General features: G+C 38.8%; 4 protein-coding genes across 4 annotated transcripts; all 4 read right to left on the bottom strand.

The window, feature by feature from the left end:
• Positions 1-280: 280 nt before the first annotated feature.
• Positions 281-3,139, bottom strand: LOC106911593 (tripartite motif-containing protein 16-like). Its single transcript, XM_014978396.2, has one exon. The coding sequence runs from the start codon at positions 2,693-2,695 to the stop codon at positions 974-976; it is 1,722 nt and encodes a 573-aa protein (XP_014833882.2). The 5' UTR covers positions 2,696-3,139; the 3' UTR covers positions 281-973.
• Positions 3,140-3,694: 555 nt separating this feature from the next.
• Positions 3,695-6,098, bottom strand: LOC148154313 (tripartite motif-containing protein 16-like). The gene has a single exon (XM_088016211.1). It carries the CDS (start codon positions 6,086-6,088, stop codon positions 4,439-4,441), a length of 1,650 nt encoding a protein of 549 aa, XP_087872337.1. The 5' UTR covers positions 6,089-6,098; the 3' UTR covers positions 3,695-4,438.
• A 3,562-nt stretch (positions 6,099-9,660) lies between these two features.
• LOC148154312 (tripartite motif-containing protein 16-like) lies at positions 9,661-13,491 on the bottom strand. The gene has a single exon (XM_088016215.1). It carries the CDS (start codon positions 13,273-13,275, stop codon positions 11,638-11,640), a length of 1,638 nt encoding a protein of 545 aa, XP_087872341.1. The 5' UTR covers positions 13,276-13,491; the 3' UTR covers positions 9,661-11,637.
• Positions 13,492-20,022: 6,531 nt separating this feature from the next.
• Positions 20,023-22,086, bottom strand: LOC106911594 (tripartite motif-containing protein 16-like). Its single transcript, XM_014978397.2, has one exon. It carries the CDS (start codon positions 22,052-22,054, stop codon positions 20,636-20,638), a length of 1,419 nt encoding a protein of 472 aa, XP_014833883.2. The 5' UTR covers positions 22,055-22,086; the 3' UTR covers positions 20,023-20,635.
• Between the last annotated feature and the right edge of the window lie 425 nt (positions 22,087-22,511).

The raw sequence follows: 22,511 nt of genomic DNA, 5'->3' as shown, positions 1-22,511 counted from the left end.
ATAGCCCCATAACTTGCTAAATTAATAGTTTAATTAATAATTGATGTAATTAATTGTATTTTTATAGCCAAAGTTAAACCCATTCAAGTACATTCTTTTTGATTGCCAGAATTTTGACGCAAAACATTTTTGGCGCCTGGTCTGACAGGCCTTTCAAACTAAAGAATTGTATGAATTGAATTAATAAATTAATTATAATTATTAATAAATATTTGAGCCAAACAATGAGAATTCTGTTTTCCAGGTTATGGTACTTTTGTCATTTTGGCTCAAAATAATGTTTTATATAATACTTTCTGCTGTGCTTTATTCCACACAAGAATTATTTCATGTTTGAAATATTTAAATTTTTCACTTTTTTAAGCACTTGTAAACCAATTTGTATAACATTTGTGACGATTTGTATTAAAATTATAAAGTAAAAGTAAAATACTCAAAACAAACTCAAGTCAAACTTCAGGTTTTCTAAACAACTTAAAAACCTACAATGTACAGTCAAATTGTACTTAATTACAGTAATGTGTGAAAAAATAAGTTATAATCCACCGTTACCTTTTCAAAATACCAATGAGTTCTGAGGAAGTCTATTATTCACTCATTTATTTTGATTTATCTAGGCTGGGTGTGTGGCACCACATCCAGGTTATGACTGTATGCGACTTATGTGTGAACAGTAGTCAAATTTATTTCAGTTGCTTTTATATATTATTTTTGAATTAACTGGTTACTACATCTGACTTCTTCTATATAACAACCATAAAATCATTCACAAATAATTTTCTTTGTCACACAAAGCTTCAAAATGGGCACAAATAAAACAGTTAAATTCAGTAATTATTTTAAAGCCTGAATTTGAGTAACTTATACGTTCAGTGCAGATATTAGGACATCTGATCTTGGAGCAGTGAAGAAATGAGACAAAAATGTGACTGAAATAGACATTTTACCCAACTAGACCTAAGATCAGTTCAGACTATTTAACTTCAATCAACTCAGCAGAGCCTCCATGATAAAGAGAAACCCCAGCATGTAGAGGCTGAGTGAATCTGGTCTGGACTCTGTGGAGGAGAGTCATGGTACCAGAGATGCTGTAGAAACACAGAATACCTGCTCTGTGGTCCAGATACACTCCTATTCTGGAGGAAACTGGACCTGGTACTGGAGTTCTCACATCATTGTGGATAAATATGTAACTTTTTTCATCACAACGTAATGCCCAGGAATTACTATTTGATCCAAATACAGATCCATTTACCTGTCCTACATTGCCAAAGTTCTTCAATGAAACTGCTACACGAAAAGCGCTCCCGCCCCAGTCCACTTCCCAGTAACAACGTCCAGTCAGACTCTCTTTGCTCAGAACCTGAAAACAAAAAGTACCTAAACTTGGATTATAAAGACGAAATTGTTCTGGATTAAGCACAACTGTTGCTTTTCTGTTCTCCTCAGATAATAACAGAACTCTGTGAGCTCTGTTTGGATCCAGAGTGATTTCCTGTGAATATTTTAAGAATTCGTCTCTGTTTTTTGGTTCTGGTTCTGACAGTAGAACATCCACATCAGTGACCATCAGTGAGATGTTCGTCCATGTGTCTCTCAGGACGTCCTGTAGTTTGTCTCTGAGCTCTGACACAGCTGCTGTCACGTCCTCAAAGTGTCTCAGAGGACGGATGTTGATGCTGGATGAGTGTGTACAGGTAATATCTTCAAAGTATGGAGGAAAAGAATCTAAGCTGGAACATTTGGTCAACTCCCTCAGTGCTGGCAGTGAGGGGTAGTCGAGGAGAAACTGGGTGTGATCCTCTGTGTGTGAGAGCTGCTCCAGCTCAGCGTCTTTCCTCTTCAGCTCAGTGATCTCCTGCTCCAGCTTCTCCTGAACATCTTTGACTCGACTCACTTCAGTTTCCTGCTGGGATCTGATCTGCTGCTTCACCTCAGAGCTTCTTTCCTGGAGGAGACGGATCAGCTCAGTGAATATCTTCTCACTGTCCTCCACTGCTTTATCAGCAGAGACATTGATGGCCTCCACCTCCTGTTGAAGCAGCTTCACATCTTTCTCTTGGTCCTGGATTCTCTGATGGATTTGTTGTCGACTCTCCTGGAGCTTCTTCTGCTTCTCAGCTCTTTCTGCTGCAGCTGGGACTGTTTCATGGCCTTTATGTTCATCCATAGTGCAGAGATAACAGATACACTGCTGATCACTACGACAGAAGATCTTCATCACCTCATCATGACAAGAGCAAATGCTCTGCTGGAGGTTCTTGGAGGGATTCACCAGCTTGTGTTTCTTTAATGGTGGAGCATCATAGTGAGGTTGGAGGTGATTCTTACAGTAGGAAGCTGGACATGATAAACAGGACTTGACAGCTTTCCTCTTCATCCCAGTGCAGACGTCACAGGCCACATCTTCAGGTCCAACATTACAGTGATCAGCTGGAGCAGCTGAGGGTTCAGTTTTCCTTAGATCCACCAACAACTCCGATAACGTGATGTCCTTCTCCATGACAGGCCTCGGTTTGAACTCTTTCTTGCACTGAGGGCAGCTGTAGTTTCTCCTCTGATCTTCTCCATCCCAGTGGTCTTTAATGCAGTTCAAACAGTAGCTGTGTCCACAAGGAATAGTCACTGGATCCTTCAGTATTTCCAAACAGATGGAACAGGAGATTTTATCCATCTGAACTCCTCTCTTCTCCATTTCAGCTCTCAGTAACGACTGTGTGAGTTTCTGTTTTGTAGAACAGAAACTGGCTTCAGCTCTGGCGTAAACATTAGGTGACTAAAGGGCGTTTCACTGGTTCCTCCTATCATGACGTCTGCAAAGCAGAGGGGGAGGGAACAGGAAGCACCTTGAACTGAACACTTCCTGCTAACCCTGAAATATGTTTTAATGCCTGAGTAGAGATAAAAAGGTTGCTCAGTTCAGGTTGAATTGCTCCATGTTTTATTCCCAGTGTGAGCAACTTTTCTCCAAGATGAAGATGACCAAAACATCTCACAGGAGACGTCTGAACACCGTTGCTCTGAGCTGAGGATTTCCTCAGCTCAGAACCTGAACCCAGACATTGATGAACAGCATCGAGATGCCAGGAGTCTGACTTGAGCTCATCAGATTATTTCAGTGTGTAACAAACTGAGCAATAATTTATGTTTCCTTTGTGGTTGATTCACTTATTGTCATTATTTTTAATAATAAAAATAATAAAATAATGTTCTTACAATAAAAATATTTTTAATAATAGCATAATGATTTATTTTTAAAATCATAAGGCTATTTAAGTCAACCTTCTGAGTTAAGTATTTTGATATTTAAATCAGAAGGCTGCAAATAGAAAAGAGGCATAAAGTTTTTATTTAAATTTTATTAATAAATGAATGCCATTTATATATTTTTTTATTTAGTTTTGCATGTCTGGACTACAAAGTTATATAAGCGTTGCTTGTTTCCAGCAAAACTGGTTTGGATCCTTATTAAAAGGTTCATTTGTTCAATGTTGGCCTGAGACTTTGTTCAAGATTAAAATTTTGGCCCACCGTGTATTTGAGTTTGACAACCTCCAGAGCAGACCGTAACTGGACCATAATTGGTCTGTTTTGTTTTTCCTAATACACATGTGGATACTGTTGTTGGTACCGACTCCAGAGGAGCAGGGGGGGCATTGGGTTTTCTGGGGAGGCAGAGTAAACAAGCTTTGGCTTTAATAAAAATACATAAACCTTATATTTCAATATCCATGTTTATTCATAGAAAATAATAAGGATATAAACCGTGACGTATAAAAATATTGAGTAATTATGCTCAAGTTTGCATAAACATAAGAATCCAATGTTTCCAATCTCTAAAGTTTATGTTTTAAAAGTAAAATTAATCTACTCAAGAAAGAGTAGCAATAATAGGATTACTCAAGTAAAAGAAAAAAAAAGTACAGTGCAGTAAAACTACCCATAAAAGTACATCCCCCCCAAAAAAAAAATTACTCAAGTAAATGTAACCAGTACTACCCACTTCTGAACATAGATAACAAAATTAGTAGCTTATATTGGTATTAGCTAGTCAGCATTTATATATCATTACCTGAATCCAAAAGCACAACTCATCTCACTCTGTTTGTTTAGGGACAAAAAGTTTTGGCAACAAACCTTTTGCTGGTTTCTAACACACCCTGTGCTGCTCTGCACAGCAGGATCTTTCGTCTGCACAGGTGTAAAACCAGCTCAGGTCAGCTTAAGTTCCTGACTGATTTCCAACCCCAGGCTGCTCTTGATTTGACCAGGAAGGGGCAGCACCAAAACTTACTCCATCAACAAAAATGACAAAGTAGCTCCATAAAGTAGCTTCACTCTGAGCAGTGAAGGAATGATAAAACAATGAGCTCTCACCAAGGAGACTAAAGAAACTGAAACACGCATTGTAACCATAGAGACATCAGGTCACTGCTGGCTATTTCGGCTCAATTAACTCAGCAGAGGAAGCATAATAAACACAGATCCCAGCATATAGAGGCTGAGTGAATCTGGTCTGGACTCTGTGGAGGAGAGTCATGGTTTCAGAGACGCTGTAGAAAGACAGAATACCTGCTCTGTGGTCCAGGAACACTCCTATTCTGGAGGAAACTGGACCTGGTACTGGAGTTTCAAAACTGTTGTGATGAAATGTGTAACTGTTTGTGTCATAATATAATGACCAAGATTTGTCATTGAATCCAAATCCTTTTGCTCTGCTTATGTTCTTGTATGAAACGGCTACATACGCTCCTCCTCTCATCTCCACCTCCCAGTAACAACGTCCAGTCAGTTTCTCTCTACTCAGAACCTGAGAACAATCAGTGAATCTGTCTGGATTATCTGGATAAAACTGATGTTGGTTTATTCTTATTACTTTTCTGTTCTCATTGGATAATAACAGCTCCCTGTGTGCTGTGTTTGGGTCCATAGTGATTTTTTGTGAACACATTAAGAATCCATCTCTGGTCTTTGGTTCTGGTTCTGGTTGTGACAGTAGAACATCCACATCACTTATTGCCAGTTCTATGTTTGTCCATGTGTCTCTCAGGACGTCCTGTAGTTTGTCTCTGAGCTCTGTCACAGCTGCTGTCACGTCCTCAAAGTGTCTCAGAGGACGGATGTTGATGCTGGATGAGTGTTTAGACTCACTGAGTGCTGGCAGTGAGGGGTAGTTGAGGAGAAACTGGGTGTGATCCTCTGTGATTGAGAGCTGCTCCAGCTCAGCGTCTTTCCTCTTCAGCTCAGTGATCTCCTGCTCCAGCTTCTCCTGAACATCTTTGACTCGACTCACTTCAGTTTCCTGCTGGGATCTGATCTGCTGCTTCACCTCAGAGCTTCTTTCCTGGAGGAGACGGATCAGCTCAGTGAAGATCTTCTCACTGTCCTCCACTGCTTTATCAGCAGAGACATTGATGGCCTCCACCTCCTGTTGAAGCAGCTTCACATCTTTCTCTTGGTCCTGGATTCTCTGATGGATTTGTTGTCGACTCTCCTGGAGCTCCTTCTGCTTCTCAGTCACACCTGTTGCAACAGGGACTGTTTCATGGTCTTTATGTTCCTCCATAGTGCAGAGATAACAGATAAACTGCTGATCAGTACGACAGAAGATCTTCATCACCTCATCATGACGAGAGCAGATGTTCTCCTGGAGAGTCTTTGAAGGATTCACCAGTTTGTGTTTTTTTAATGGTGGAGCATCATAGTGATGTTGTAGGTGATCCTCACAGTAAGAAGCTGGACATGATAAACAGGACTTGACAGCTTTCCTCTTCCTCCCATTGCAGACATCACAGGCCACATCTTCAGGTCCAGCATAGCAGTGATCAGCTGGAGCAGCTTGGAGTCCAGTCTTCTTCAGATCCTCCACCAAAACATCTAAAGTAATGTTCTTCTCCAGGACAGGTCTTGGTGTGAACTCTTTTTGGCACTGAGGACAGCTGTAGTTTCTCCTCTGATCTCCATCCCAGTGGTCATTAATACAGTTCATACAGTAGCTGTGACCACAGGGAATAGTCACCGGATCCTTCAGTAAATCCAAACAGATGGAACAAGAGATTTTATCCATCTGAACTCCTCTCTTCTTCATTTCAGCTCTCAGTAACAATGACTGTTTCAGTTTTCATTCCCAACAACAGAAACTGGATCAGGTGTAAATATCCGGTTACTGAAGGGAGTGTCTCTGGTTCCACCTATCATTTGTAAACCAGAGTGACAGAGAAGAAGGAAGCACTTTGAATTAAACACTCTCTGCCTGCCCGTCATTATGTTTTTTTCCACTGAGTGAATTTAAAAAGGTTGCTAAGCTCAGGTTGAAATGCTCCAGGTTTTATTCCTGGTTGAACCCAAATAGAAAACAGAAATTGCAGTAACGTTGAAAACTGAAAACATCCTGTTTTTATCTTAATGTTAATATTAAGCACAGTGAAACAGAGCTACATATGTTACATGCAAATTATGCATGTAATGTATAATCTCTTATCGATCTGATCCATAGAAGATTATGGATCAGATCTTCTCTCTCACATCAATTCTACATCATGATTACTTGCCTAGACAACAAGTCAAGTAGCCTTTGATTAGTAATAAGTGGAGCATTGATCAAAATACTTGTTGACTTTGACAATGTCATTTGACAAAATTTAATGCTTATTGCTTGTTAGATTACCAACCTGTCATGCTATGTTACACAATCTGATGCATAGTTATACGTGTTGGTTAAAGGACTCTAAATAGTAAAATTGTATCTCTGAGTGACCCTGTATTAAGCTCAGTTATATTTTATTCATTGGCATTTAGATTTTATGAACTCTTCATCCATACTTCCCATGGCCTTATACAGAAACCTTCACTATGACTTTTTTAAAGCTTTTATATCTGTTAAGCACTGAATAACTGCAAACCTGGATGAGACATAAGTTCTGATAATACATCAGAAATCTGAGTCATCTTTCCTAACGGCTGTTAGTTTAATGTCTGTACATGTTGCTGCAGTGAACATTTGTGGTTACAAATATTCTCAGATATGAACTTCTAAAGGGAATAAATTAGTTCTTCATATCATCTAAATGGAGATAAATACTCACTTTTTCCTTACCATTATTTTTTAGGAATAAAAAAAGTTTGCATCTAAATACAACTCAATGAATAAACTACAAACTAAGGTCCACATTTAATCAGACAAGTTCAGACAGGAATGTTGAAAGTACCCGAGGCCATGAGATAACAGAAACTGTTGGTTGTTTCAGGTCTAATCGGTTGTAACTAGGCCTGTCACAATAAACAATAAATCACATGATAAGTTAAAGGGAGCTCAATAATTTCCATTAGCATGATTTACTGTTTTTCTCTTTTCTTTCTTTGTACCAAAAACTGGATGATAAAATTCTTTAGTTTGGTGTTTTGGTCTCAACTAGCCCTTTATTTGAAGGACAATTTTATTTACAAAGACTTTATAATTTATTTTATTTGTTGTTTTGTCTATTTTGGATATTTAAAATGTCTTTAAGAATGCGTTCTCGCATGATTATACCATTACCATTAGATTATTAGAAAATTGTCTCAAAACAACAATATTATCGTTTATCACAATAACTTCTGGGACAATTCATCGCTCTGTAAAAGTTTAACATAAAAGGCCTGGTTGTAATCTAACCCTCCTCTCTGCTGCTGCTTCACCAGTGGTTTCTGAAACTGGTGAAAAGTGTTTTAATGCAAATTGGAAAATGTAACTCATGGGAATCTATTAAAAACTTCATCCAGCCTTCCATTTAAATAATTACATTTTGTTTCAGATTTTACTAGAGGTTTTACTAGCTCAGTTGTTGTCTATTGTTGACATATTTATCCTTACAGGAGCGCTACCAGTAGACCCTGGATGGGGTCCTGCAGCACTGACAACCAATAACTGTCAGTGCTGCTCATATTTTTGGATTGTTAAAGAAAGAACATTTACCCAGAGAGAACCCACAAAGACTCCATGCAAAAAGTCCTTGGTTCGAGATTCAAACTCACGATCTTCCTGTAAACCAGCAGTGCTAAAAACTGCACCAAAGTGCAACTCATGTTTAGCAGTGATCAGACACAAGAATTGGTCCTAATCGGCTGATGTCCAGCAGGAATTTTGTCTTGAAACATGAACCAGAACACCTGAGGGATCTGGAAGGTTGCTATGACAACAGCAGATCTTTAATGAATTGTTTCAGTGATTTATAAACCAACAACAGTATTTTAAAGTCTATTCTCTGAGCTACAGGGAGCCAGCGTAGGGACTTTAAAACTGGTGTTATGTGCTCTATCTTCCTGGTTTTAGTCAGAACTCCAGCAGCAGCTTCTGGATCAGCTGCAGCTGGAGGATTGATTTGTTAGTCAAACCTGTGATATAGATCCAGAAACCTGGTCTGTGTTGAGAAGGAACATAGTTTTATACATGTAGGCTGGAAGTTTCCTTTTATTTGGTGATTTCTTTTATGTACAGTTTGAGTTGAAGAAAAAGTTTTCACTTTGTTTTATCAAGAAAATCATGTTTTGCAAAGTCTGGGGAATACCATGTGATTTAGTCTAAATCCTTCTTAATCTGCATCTCTGAGCTGTGATATACATTAATTAAAGATACAAAATATGTTGAAACATTATAAAATCAACTTTTGATATAAAATTCTGTAATTCCAACATAAGTTCCTGACACTTTTTAACACAAAAACCTAATCATTGCTTAGGTGAATAAAGATTAATCTGAGCAGTGAAAGTCTCCATGGCGAACAGAAACAAGAAGGGGCAGCACCCAAACAAACTCTACCATCACCAACAACAAACAAGACTCCATAAAGACATAAAGACTGATCTCTGAGCAGTTAAGAAATGACAAAAATGAGCTCTCAGGAACAATGATAGAGACTAAAGAAACAGAAACTAAAATACACATTTTAACCAACTGAACCTCAGATCACTGCTGACTATTTAGGTTAAATAAACTAAGCAGAATCTCCACCAGAACAGAAACCTAACTCCAGAGGCTGAGTGAATCTGGTCTGGACTCTGTGGACGAGAGTCATGGTTTTAGAGACGCTTTAGAAACACAGAATACCTGCTCTGTGGTCCAGGTACACTCCTATTCTGGAGGAAACTGGACCTGGTGCTGGAGTTTAAAATTCATGCCAAAATATAAAGCTAGTGACCAAGATCCCTGAGTCCAAATTCTTCTTTTATGTTGTTATTACGCAATAGTCAGCCACACCCAAACCTCCTCACAGACCCCAGCAGACTGACTACTGACCAGCTCTACCTAACGGGTCCAGAAAGCCTCTAACTCCTGAGTGTTACTCCAGATGAGAATGTAGAGGACATTCTGTTTAAGCTGGGAGTCAGAAAGATGCATCTAAACTCTGACTACCTTCAGATCCAGAAGTTTTGACCCACTACAGTTAATGAAACAGTCAACTGAGTTAATGTTAATGGTAGCTCTCTCTCTATCAATAACATGCACTTGTGCCGAGTCCCTAAAACTTATCTAAACTATAACGAGTCCCAAGGTCTTTATTTTACAAACACCAAAGAAATGTCTGAAGCCCCCTGGTTACTAGGACCATGACCACTGATTTTACCTAAATCAGAAGAATTACTCTCAATTGACTCAATTAATTGAACTGTCCACAGCATCAATTAGACTTTAATATTTTATTAGCAAGCTTTAGCAGGGGGAAAACTGACAAACAGCTTCTTCAATCAACAAATCAAGAGATTAATATACAAGGAATTAGAAATCACACCTCCCTCCAGTCCCTATACTGTGTCATCGAACTAAATAAGTGAGGCTTTGGGATGCAGATCCACTCGTCCCCAGATGTTGAGTTGATCTTGGCAGCATAAAACTTTAATATCCTTGGTTAGAGTCTGTCTTGGCAGAATCCTCCTCAGAATAGATCCAAAGTTGAACTGGTGTTTGTCCTCCATGAACTCAGTTCCTCATCACTCGGTGATCTTTGTCTATCCACCAAGTCCACTGCAGCCTAGTTGAGATCCTTTGGGTTGAGTGTAGGGCAGTTGTCAAATCAGAAACCCAGGCTGTGGGTAAACGGATCCTGTTCCATTCTCCAGCAGTGCGATGTCTTCACCTCCCCGGGGTTTCAAGGCGCAGCCCTCCATTGATCCTGCATTGACTCGAACACTGAGGAACAAAGAACCCCTGGTTCTTCTCTCTCATTATTTTTATACCTTCCATGTTTGGGTGTTTATGCATCGGCTGCTTACACAACCTCCTCCGAGCAGCTACCACCCTTCCCTTGACTTCAGGCGGCCTCTAGTTGTGACACAGTATAAGAGACTTTTAACTTGTAGTCATTACTTTTATCCATTTATGATTTTTCCCATTCTTAGGTCAAGATTCATTATTGCCTTCCAACCAAAACCACATAACTCATAATCAACATCAATTCATAGTGCATTTAAATCAAAGATTACATAATTTTCAATCTACATTAAATCAGAATACAAGATTACTTATTGCCTCTAGGTTTCTGTGACCCGTTTTCTGTGTGTCCTGGAAAGATCTCAGTCAGTCCCAATCAGGTTTCATGACAATGTTGATGTTCTTAATGTATGAAGGTGATACATCAAAATTATCTGGTCTTTGGCTCTGGTCCTGATAGTAGAACATCCACCTCAGTTATTGCCAATGAGATGATTGTCCATGTGTCTCTCAGGACATCTTGTAGCTGTGTTAGTACGTCCTCAAAATGTCTCAGAGGGTTCTGTCACTCATGCATCTCAGAGATAAATTAACCAACATGTCACAAAGAAAGGAGAAAGAGATGGGTGGGTCAGAAAAACTTAGGAGGTGAAAAAAGTTAGTGCAGGATGCACCAAATTACAGATATTTTCCATGGTGGCCAAGGTTTGTAACGGCACACCACCAATCAGCACGACTACAGAAGGTTTGCCCTACTATCTCTTCCCAAAACTAGAATATTGTGCACTTGTGTGTTTGGATGTGTTTAGGGCACACAGACAGCAATGTTGCAGCAAATGTGTATAAATAATTAATCTGCTTAGTCAATTAAAATCAATCCATACTGACCAGAAAAGGGTTCACATTTCTTTACTACAAAAGAAACCTTTTAAGAGAAAGTCTGTGTTCAAAATAAAAAGGATAACATCTGAATTTACATACTATACATCTAGTTGTCCTGTTCTTTTTCATCAGTTTTTCTCCAGCTCAAGAAAAATACAAATAGTCACTTTCTGTGTTTTTAATGCTTTCCTTAAGTTGATTTTTATACTTTATTTGTGTTGTAACATGAATTATTTACAAAAGTGCTACAAAGTTTATAATTTTTGCAGCTACATGAAAGATAAGCAGTCAGAAAATTAGGGATAGGTTTTAACGCTTGTGCACGGGTGTGGGGTCGGTTGGACCCCATTTGTAAACACAAGGGTTAAGATGGCAACATCTATTGTCATGCAGTTGAAAGTCATGACAATTTGCTTTTGTGGGTGAAATTAATGGATGTCAACAAACAAACAACATCTTCATAACGACAGCTGATGTCTAAGAAGTGAAGAAATGACAACAATGAAGGAGACTGAAAAACTGAAACTAAAATATGCATATTAACGAACTGAACCTGAGATCACTGCTGACTATTTAGGTTTAACAAACTCAGCAGAGGATCCTTCAGAAAGTCTAATCCCAGCATGTAGCGGCTGAGTGAATCTGGTCTGGACTCTGTGGAGGAGAGTCATGGTTTCAGAGGCGCTGTAGAAACACAGAATACCTGCTCTGTGGTCCAGGTACACTCCTATTCTGGAGGAAACTGGACCTGATACTGGAGTTTGAACTTTGTTGTGCGAAAATGTACAACTGTTTGTGTCACAGCGCAGAGACCAAGATTTGTCATTGAATCCAAATGAACATCCATTTGATCTTCCTGATCTGCTGATGTTTTTGTTTGAAACTGCAATATTAACTCCTCCTCCGCTCCACTCCACCTCATAGTAACAACGTCCAGTCAGACTCTCTCTGCTCAGGATCTGAGGCCAAAAGGTGAATCTGTCTGGATGATCAGGATAAAGCAGTTGTTGGTTCATTCTTGTTACTTTTCTGTTCCCCTCAGATAATAACAGAAACCTGCTTGCTGTATTTGGATCCAAGGTGATTTTTTGTGAACACCTTAAGAACTCAGCTCTGGTCTTTGGTTCTGGCAGTACAGCATCCATCTTTGTCACTCGCAGTGAATTTTTTCTCCATGTGTCTCTCAGGATGTTCTGTAGTTTGTCTCTGAGCTCTGACACAGCTGCTGTCACGTCCTCAAAGTGTCTCAGAGGACGGATGTTGATGCTGGATGAGTGTGTCGACTCCCTGAGTGCTGGCAGTGAGGGGTAGTTGAGGAGAAACTGGGTGTGATCCTCTGTGTGTGAGAGCTGCTCCAGCTCAGCGTCTTTCCTCTTCAGCTCAGTGATCTCCTGCTCCAGCTTCTTCTGAAGATATTTGGCTCGACTCACTTCAGTTTCCTGCTGGGATCTGATCTGCTGCTTCACCTCAGAGCTTCTTTCCTGGAGGAGACGGATCAGCTCAGTGAAGATCTTCTCACTGTCCTCCACTGCTTTATCAGCAGAGACATTGATGGCCTCCACCTCCTGTTGAAGCAGCTTCACATCTTCCTTTTGGTCCTGGATTCTCTGATGGATTTGTTGTCGACTCTCCTGGAGCTCCTTCTGCTTCTCATCTCTTTCTGCTGCAGCTGGGACTGTTTCATGGCCTTTATGTTCATCCATAGTGCAGAGATAACAGATACACTGCTGATCAGTACGACAGAAGATCTTCATCACCTCATCATGACGAGAGCAGATGTTGTCCTGGAGAGTCTTGGAGGGATTCACCAGCTTGTGCTTCTTTAATGGTGGAGCATCATAGTGAGGTTGGAGGTGACTCCTACAGTAGGAAGCTGGACATGATAAACAGGACTTGACAGCTTTTCTCTTCCTCCCAGTACAAACATCACAGGCCACATCTTCAGGTTCAGCATAGCAGTGACCAGGTGCAGCAGCTCGGAGTCCAGGCTTCCTCACATTCTCCACTAAAGCAGCTAATGTGAAGTTTTTCTCCAGGGCAGGTCTTGGTATGAACTCTTTCCTGCATTGAGGGCAGCTGTATTTTCTCCTCTGATCTTCTCCATCCCAGTGATCTTTAATACAGTCCATGCAGTAGCTGTGTCCACAGGGAATAGTCACCGGATCCTTCAGTAGATCCAAACAAATCGAACAGGAGAATGTATCCATCTGAACTCTTCTTTGCTTCTTTCAGCTCTCAGTAACGACGACTGTGTGAGTTTCTGTTTTGTAGAACAGAAACTTGTTTCAGCTCAGTGGTAAATATCCGGTTACTAAAAGGCGTGTCTGTTTCCACCAATCATCACACTTGGAAACAAAAGAGGGAGGGAACAAGGAAGCACTTCGAACTGTTGAGGAAAATGATCATTCAGTAGTCGACCCCTGTTGCCTGGAAAGAGGTGTGAATAATTTTTTTAGTATTTATAATTCATCTAATAAAAGCGAAGGGAAGAATCAGTAACTTAAATCTCCTTAACAAGTTTTTTTTCTTATTTTACATAAATCAATACTGTCCTTAAAGACGTTTTTACAACTGACAGAGTTTAAAAAGGTTGCTCCACTCATGTTGAAGAACTCCATGTTTCATTTCTAGTTGGAGTCCACTGGGAAACATAAAGTGCAGTTGCTATTAAAGTTATTTAAAAAATTAAGATTTTTGTCTGAGTGTAAATATTTAACCAGTCAAACAGAGCTACACACCCAGAGGCAAATCCTGCAGATGGAAACTACAGATTATGGATCAAATCTTTTTCTGGGTTCATGGAGTTATTGTCCCTCATGTAGAAACTTCCACACTTATCTGCACCTAAAATTAAAGTGTGCAGAATTTTAAAAATGTTATTTTAGGATCATAATCTCACATTGAACCATTAAGAAGAATCCAGCCTTTAATTTCAGTTCATTTCTTTTATTTAAACTTCAATATAGGAAAGACAATAAAAACATATTTAAGTAAGACAGACGTGTCTTCATCTGTAAAAATTACTTCAAAAAATTATCTGTTTGCCAAAGTTTTCCCATATCTACAGTCAGAGCAGTTATTACTAAATGGTAATTAGACTGTGCTTGTATAAAGCTTTTTCAAGTCCAGAGTGTTAGTGGATTTTCACTCCTGTCTTATCCCTCTCTCAGAAAAAAATCTTGTCCCATCACAATCCCAATTCAGCAAAAGTCTAATTGTCCAGTTATCTCTGTTAATAGTAAAGGGGTGTATAGGCTGAATGCTGGTTTACAGCACACACAGTTTCCGGTAAGCTTCATAACGTAGCTTCCTTCATGGTCCAGCTGGTGTGTTACATTATGGTTAAACGTTAGTATTGGGTCAATTCAGATCCAATCGTTTCAAACTTCAACAAAGTCGATGCCTCCAGAAAGCAACTGTTTCTCAACAGCCGAGGGTCCAGACAAAACAAAGTGCAGGACTGGCTTTTACCAGGCTATCTTTCATCATAACCTTTATTACATATCATTAAACCAATAGCCGTTATCTCCTGTTTTAAATAAATAATCAATGGATCTTACATTGATCTTTCCTGATACAGACTGTGTTTTTTAAATTTTGCTCCAGAAGTTGCTTCACATAAATGTGGGTTCTGTTTCATAAGATGGACTTCTTGAATTTTAATAATTACCTAAACTTATTCCTGAAAGATGCCAGTTTTAACTCTCTTTATTACTAGACTGATTGAAACATAAGCAGAACTTTAACACTGAAACTGAATCTGCACAAACATTGAAGGAAGTTAAATTTTCAAAGTTTGAAGATTAATTTTAATAACCCTTCTGGCTTTTAGAAGAAGCTTAAACATTTTCATTTAACTCCAGTTTGAACTGTTTTAAATGTCTTCATGTTTTGCTTTTTAATTTGTTTTTATATTTTACTTGCATCTTTGTTGTGTACCTTAATTGCATTTTGGTTTGCAAAGCACTTTGCCCAGCATGAGTTATTGGAAATGTGCTTCAAAAATGACTATGACCTTACAATTTGATTAAACTGATTATTTTTTAGCCTGCTGTGTTAACCATGAGGAATGACAGGAGTTACTCTGGCTGGGAAAGCTTACAGCTGATTCAAGAAACGGTAAAGTGACACCAAAATTTGTTCTTTTAAAGAGACAGTTTGCATCTTGCACATTTACAAGCAGGACCACCGTGTTGTTTCTTTAGTCCAGAAACATTATAGTGAGATTAGAGGTGAACTCTTAAATGGATCCAAACAGACGGAACAAGAGAGTTTCTCCAGCTGAGTTTCTCTGTGAGACATTTTACCTGTCAGGAATAGAAACTGCTTAAGTTTCTCTTTCCTAGAAGTTATTTTGAAATTTAATATGGACATGTGACTCAATCAGACGTTGAACTCTTCCATTATATTTCTGCCCACTGACATCTAAAGGGTGGAGTGGGCAATAAATGTCAGTGAACAAAGTGGAGTTTACAGTGTAATTTAGTAGGAATCACTTTCCATGACTTTACAGGAAAAGGAACAGTTTGAAACAGAAACAGATTATCTCTTTTTACAGCAGCATCTTCAATCCCAAGGTTTGTGTTTAAAATGTAGAATCAGATTTAATCATTACTTTATCTAATGTTGACATCACTTTTTCAGTTTTAGTAAGTTAAATCATCTCCAACAAAAAGCTAATTCTTACCACTAAAATCAAACAAACTGCTCCTCCAGTTTGACCAGCAAACACATTAAGAAACTATTCAAACTAAGCAAACAGCTCGTAAAGCCACACCTGATCATGAAATGAAGCGACCTTTGAACCTACAGCTGAAGCTTCACTGAAACCAAGGCAGAAATGTCTTGTTATCCATTTAGAAGCAAATCATGATAGATGATGTTTACAGAGTTACAGTTTCTATGAGTGAACAGCACTAAGCTACAGGAGAGCTGCTTCATCAATATAATTCACAGGGTATATGGGTGCAAACTTATATCCAGTTTATACCCTTAACTGGATATAAAACCTTAGCAGATGGTTCCTCTGGAGAAGAGGTGCGCAGCAAAGTGTTTATTGATTTGGATGTAGAGAGGAACCGATTTAAAATGCTTCATTAGAATAAAATGAATGTGTGGAGACCCAGTTTGGTGAGCAGTTGTCCTCATACAGAAAGTTAACAGGGCAGTCAAGACTATATTAGTACTGTAAAGGTCCCGACATACTTCATGTGACACATGACAAGAATTGAGTCATTTAGTTTGCAGTGAGGCATCCACCTGCCAAACCCCCAGGTAGTCTGCACCGTTGTATGAAAGGTGTGTGCGAATACGAACAGTTCCAGATGCACGTCAACTGTTCGGCTTTGGATGAAGTATGTCGGGGCCTTAAGAAATTTGGGGAAAAGATCTTGAGGATAAATTTGATATAAAACTCCACAGAATCTCTCCTTAAAGTGTAGACATCTAAGGTAATGAAAATATATATGCAATAAAGCGAAAAAAAATTAAATGTTTCTTTTTCAGTAAACTGTAAAGCCGTTACTGGTCAGCTGTACATCAAGTGTGGTTTAACCAATTTATAAGACATTTTGGGCATCACCCAAATCTGACAACCTTTTGGGGCCATCCCGGCTAAGACCCTTGTAATGGTTTCAGGATCGTTAATAATGCAGATCACCATTGGCTTGGTTAACGATAGAAAACATCTGACCTGCTGTGGATGCCAGGCCTGCTTATTCTAGAAAACTGTAATCAAATCGGGCTCTTTAACAACTTGCTGTATTTTTTATGGATAAAGAAGTGGGTCAGCGCTCCCTGTTTTGTTGAAATATGTGCTACATGCACAATATCTTATTAAATAACAAAGTTTTATCCACATAAGTGGCAGCTAGCCACTTTCCTATTATCACAAAAAACTTTCTGTAATACTTTAAATCATCAAAACTTTGTTCAAAGTTAAACCTTTGGATCAGAGGTTTTCTTAAACCCAAAGAAGCGAGTTTTTGAGTGAATATCACATTAACAACTACCCACCGTATTGTTTAAATTCATGACTAAATGTTTATTGTGCAGATATGAAAAAGAAAATTGTGGTATAGCAAAAAATAGGTGAATAATTAAGATTATAGGTTGCAGCAAATTTATTGAATAAAAGAAAATTATTGACCCCCATAGAAACTTTGCAATCAGATGGAAACTTTGAAAAAAAATCCACATTCAATTTCATGCAGATAAATTATATTGATATTGCAACCTAAACAATGTAAAAATAACCACCAGTAAATTAAAAACTAATTAGAACAGCATCACACATCTAAAATGTAATGGCATTTTCTCAATAAACCAAAACCAATTATTAATGTAAAGTGATGGACTGAAAGACAGATTATCTCAAAAGATATAATGGTAAAGGTTATGTTACTTAAATTTTGGGGGTAAAATAAACCACATTGACCATCAACATGTGAACTGGGCCAAAATGGATCAACCAGTTGGACATGAACCCTTGATGACTGATTTATCCACAGCTGACAAGTGGCCGCCTCGCTCAGCTGCAGATTTCCCTCTGTGGGTTTGAAGGAGGTTGTCTGCTGGTCTCAGAACATCGATCAGCTCCAGAAAAAATATATATATTATGAGATTTACTTGGAAGTTGAACAGAAGGAAAACTCCCGTAAAAGTTTTAACCAAAAGAAAGGAGAGTTTTGTTGCGACAGACTGGCGACCTGTCCAGGGTGACACCACCTCTCATCTGGAACGATAGATAGAGAGGCAGCAGCAACCCTCCTGAACTCACTAGGGATGGATGGATGGATGGATGGATGGATGGATGGATGGATGGATGGATGGATGGATGGAGAGTTTTGTGCAATATACATACATGGATGGAGAGTTTTGTGCAATATACATACATAACATTTACATGATTAAAATTAAACTCACATCAAGTGACTTTATCGTGCATAAAAAAATCACAATTTAAACAAAAAAACGAAACATAACTATTGAGGTTTTCACTCTTAAGAAAGTATAAAATTCCTGCACATCATGTTTCTAGTCTCTTGGAGATGCTGGGTCCCCATCATCAATTTAAGGGCTCATTAGTTCAATGACGTCGTTTCCTATGACGTCTGCATAAATGAGCCTCCACCAGCTTCCATTTTTTCTGAGTATGTGGCTGAAGGACTTCTTGCTTGCAGCTGCACCAAACTACCAGTAGGTGGCTCTAAAGAATTAAAAATCTTTAGATCTGAAGATCTGACAGCATATGCTGACCTGACAGAACACTCTTCTTTGTTCTTGTAATGCTCTGCGTACACTGCAGTAGCTATCATTACTTTATTTAATTATGTACATTGATATTTTTTAATTAACAAATAAAACACAAGAACGAAAGAGCACACAGAGCATGCACATTGCTCTTTGATTGTTTTTGTTCAAAGTGGCAGCTGTAATGGTAGTCTGCCATGGTGTCAGACTATCTGGCTTTATGTAGCGGGAGAGAGGGTGAGAACAGTTACGGTGAGCCTCTTGTGATTGGTTACTTCTTGCTTGTTGCTCCTTGGTCAGTGTTCATAGTTGAGCGTCAGGGCATTGCCTCAATCGCTATGTTTAATGGTGCAGACAGTGGTGGTTTCTGACATGAGCAATGTGGGCAAACACCCAGGGCGATACCTTGGTGTTTGTCCAATTGATTAAATATTTAATATCTAGGTGTTTTTATGTGAATATGGATGTTTCAGATCAATTTGAGAAGTAATTTTGATCATATTTTACATTTTATCGTGTCATATAGCGCGGGGTGCTGGTCTTGGTCTTGACTCGGTCTGGGACCCCAAAAGTCTTGGTCTTGTCTCGGTCTCGATACACCCTGGTCTTGGTCTTGGTCTCTGGTTAGGTGGCTTGACCACAACACTGGTAGCTGAAGCTGTGCGCTGACTTTTCATCATTCTTCTTTAAGAAACAAGAGAATAAAATATAAAGAATTTTACAACTATAGCAGAAGTAAAAAAAGAGAAAGTAAGATTTACATCTAAAAAATCATAAAATATCTAAAAAGGGAAACTAATACTACAATGAATCTTTTATTAACTTTAAGGATTTCTACAGAGTTATTAAGTTTCCACTTGTCTGCACAAACTAAATGTTGCAAATGGTAACACTTATATATACACTTAAATACATTTTTGTCCATATATTTGAATTTAACATAGAAGATTAAAATCTGATTGTTGGGTTTGGCTCTTTGTTGAGGATTTTCTGTTGCCTGCTGCTTTTCTCTTCATCTCCACTGCAGCAAACAGGCAGCTCTTTTTTCATAGATTACAGTCCACTACAAGGTTGCATTGAGCCCTTGTTTATATTTTCAAAAGTGTAATTCTGTAAAGACAAAATATGTCTGGTGGTCTAGGTCTGATTTACATATGTTGCTAAATTGCGGGTTTGAATATTGCAATACTTTACTGTAACAAAATAGACCTGCAGAAAGAAATTACTAACAAAATATCTCACATATACATGTTTGAGTTACAATCATGTATGCTCTGTATAGAGATTTACCTTAGCTTTGATTGTATATGTCACAATTTTGTAATTTATCATTGTTTATTAAACTCTGAAAGCTGTGGCTTTGTTAATATTCTGTCCTAGAATGTGGTGAGATGTGCCCTTTTTTTTGAGCACCTGTCCTTTTAGTGGTCTCTGCACGGCCCTGCTCATAACTACCATTTACCACCAAAGAACTCTCTGGTACCGGAACCTGGATCAACAACAAACCTGTTCAGATATCTATCATTCTAATGCAAAAAACAAAGGAATGTTTGACTGCTGTAATTAAAAAAAAAAATCATCAGAATCTGAGAATGAATTCTAAAGAATTTTAAAACTAAAAGCAGAAGTAAAAAAAAAAAGAAATAAAGGCTTGTATATAAAAAAAATTCAGAAAATATCTAAAAAGGAAAACTAACAATACATTACAATAAATCTTTAACTGATTTTAAGGACTTGTACAGAGTTATTAAAAGTTTCCAACAAATAAAACATTTCCAGCCACAGATTATTAAATAAAAACTGATTTTTTGGATTCAATCACTTATCTGCACAAAACTAAATGTTGTAAATGGTAACACTTAGTTGTACACTTATAATGCATTTTGTCCATATATCTGATTAAAACATAGAAGATTAAAATCTGATTTAAGAAAACTGTTGTTCAGTAATATTCTGTTATTTTTAATCAATTTCCACAATCATTTTTGTCAAATAAAATAATGACCAATGTCCTGAATTATGATGATTCTCTTCAGGTTATCAGTATAAGGATTTGAACAGCAGATGGTCTGACAAAGCAATAAATGTAACTGTAATTAATTTGGATAAATCAAAATCCCCCTGAGCAGTGACAGCCTCCATAGCTAAACAGAAACAAGAAGCAGCATGCCCCCCTCACCCCCCAAAAAACCCACCAACATTAACAAAACAAGATGGCAAAGTAACTCCATAGCTGATCTGACAACAATGATGGAGTCTAAAACAACAGAAACTAAAATACACATTTTAACCAACTGGACCTCAGATCACTGCTGACTATTTAAGCTTAATGAACTTAGCAGAGGCTCCATTACAGAAAATATTATCAGAAAGCTCCACCCCAGCATACAGAGGCTGAGTGAATCTGGTCTGGACTCTGTGGAGGAGAGTCATGGTTTCAGAGACGCTGTAGAAAGACAGAATACCTGCTCCGTGGTCCAGGTACACTCCTATTCTGGAGGAAGCTGGACTTTGAATGGAAGTGCTTACATTGTTGTGCCAGAATGTGTAATCTTTTCTGTCACATCTTAATGCCCAAGATTTGTCATTAGATCCAAGCCTAGATTCATCCGATTGTCCCCTTCTGCTGATATTCCTGTATGAAACTGCTACATTAACTCTTCCTCCTCTCTTCTCCACCTCCCAGTAACAACGTCCAGTCAGACTCTCTCTACTCAGAACCTGAGACCAACCAATGAATCTTTCTGGATGATCAGGATAAGATTGAAGCATTAATGATACGTTTCGGTTTCTCTCAGATAAGAATAGACTTTTGTGTGCTGTGTTTACATTCAAAGTTATATCTTGTGAATATACCAGGAATCCATCTCTGCTCTTTGGTTCAGACAGTAGAACATCCACCTCAGTGATCTTCACTGAAATGTTTGTCCATGTGTCTCTCAGGACGTCCTGTAGTTTGTCCCTGAGCTCTGACACAGCTGCTGCCACGTCCTCAAAGTGTCTCAGAGGACGGATGTTGATGCTGGATGAGTGTGTCGACTCCCTGAGTGCTGGCAGTGAGGGGTAGTTGAGGAGAAACTGGGTGTGATCCTCTGTGTGTGAGAGCTGCTCCAGCTCAGCGTCTTTCCTCTTCAGCTCAGTGATCTCCTGCTCCAGCTTCTCCTGAACATCTTTGACTCGACTCAGTTCAGTTTCCTGCTGGGATCTGATCTGCTGCTTCACCTCAGAGCTTCTTTCCTGGAGGAGACGGATCAGCTCAGTGAAGATCTTCTCACTGTCCTCCACTGCTTTATCAGCAGAGACATTGATGGCCTCCACCTCCTGTTGAAGCAGCTTCACATCTTTCTCTTGGTCCTGGATTCTCTGATGGATTTGTTGTCGACTCTCCTGGAGCTTCTTCTGCTTCTCAGCTCTTTCTGCTGCAGCTGGGACTGTTGCATGGTATTTATGTTCGGCCATTAAGCAGAGATAACAGATACACTGCTGATCAGTACGACAGAAAATCTTCATCACCTCATCATGACGAGAGCAGATGTTCTGCTGGAGGTTCTTGGAGGGATTCACCAGCTTGTGTTTTTTCAATGGTGGAGTATCATGATGAGGTTGGAGGTGATTCTTGCAATAAGAAGCTGGACAAGTTAAGCAAGACTTGATGGCCTTCCTCTTCCTCCCAGTGCAGACATCACAGGGCACATCTTCAGGTCCAGCAGAGCGGTTGTCTCCTCTTCGTTCCATTTCTGCTCTCAGTAACACCAACTGTGAGTTTCTCTCCTGTAGAACAGAAAATGCTCTGAGCTCTGGTTAAATTATCAGGTTACTGAAGGGAGTGTCTCTGGTTCCACCTATCATGATGCTTGTAACTCAGAGTGGGAAGGAATAAGAAAAAACTTTTTCCCTCCCTGTTAATCCAGTCCTGCTCTGCTCCATATTTTATCACTTGTTAGAAGCTCTTAAAACATCCTGTTTTATCCAAGTGTAAATATCAAACAAACAGAGCTATAAAAGTTACACATGCAAATCCTGCAGATGAAGACAACATGTTATGTATCAGATGTTGTTTCTGGGTTTATTGTGTTATTACACCTCATACAGAAACATCCACACTTATTGGCCCTTCAAGTTAAAGTGTGTAAAAAGATTTAAAATAAGTTAATGTTTTATTTTACCAGAATAATATGACACTACAACATTT

The sequence above is a fragment of the Poecilia mexicana genome, unplaced genomic scaffold (genome assembly GCF_051168715.1).
Source record: "Poecilia mexicana isolate PSO_F unplaced genomic scaffold, ASM5116871v1 scaffold_18, whole genome shotgun sequence".
NCBI classification, from domain to species: domain Eukaryota; kingdom Metazoa; phylum Chordata; class Actinopteri; order Cyprinodontiformes; family Poeciliidae; genus Poecilia; species Poecilia mexicana.
Note: the sequence above shows the minus strand (reverse complement) of the source record. Positions and strands in the feature narration are given on the sequence as shown.

Bases quoted from the DNA above. Each gene is read 5' to 3' on its own strand.
- LOC106911593 (XM_014978396.2), bottom strand. From the start codon at position 2,695: ATGGAGAAGAGAGGAGTTCAGATGGATAAAATCTCCTGTTCCATCTGT.
- LOC148154313 (XM_088016211.1), bottom strand. From the start codon at position 6,088: ATGAAGAAGAGAGGAGTTCAGATGGATAAAATCTCTTGTTCCATCTGT.
- LOC148154312 (XM_088016215.1), bottom strand. From the start codon at position 13,275: ATGGATACATTCTCCTGTTCGATTTGTTTGGATCTACTGAAGGATCCG.
- LOC106911594 (XM_014978397.2), bottom strand. From the start codon at position 22,054: ATGGAACGAAGAGGAGACAACCGCTCTGCTGGACCTGAAGATGTGCCC.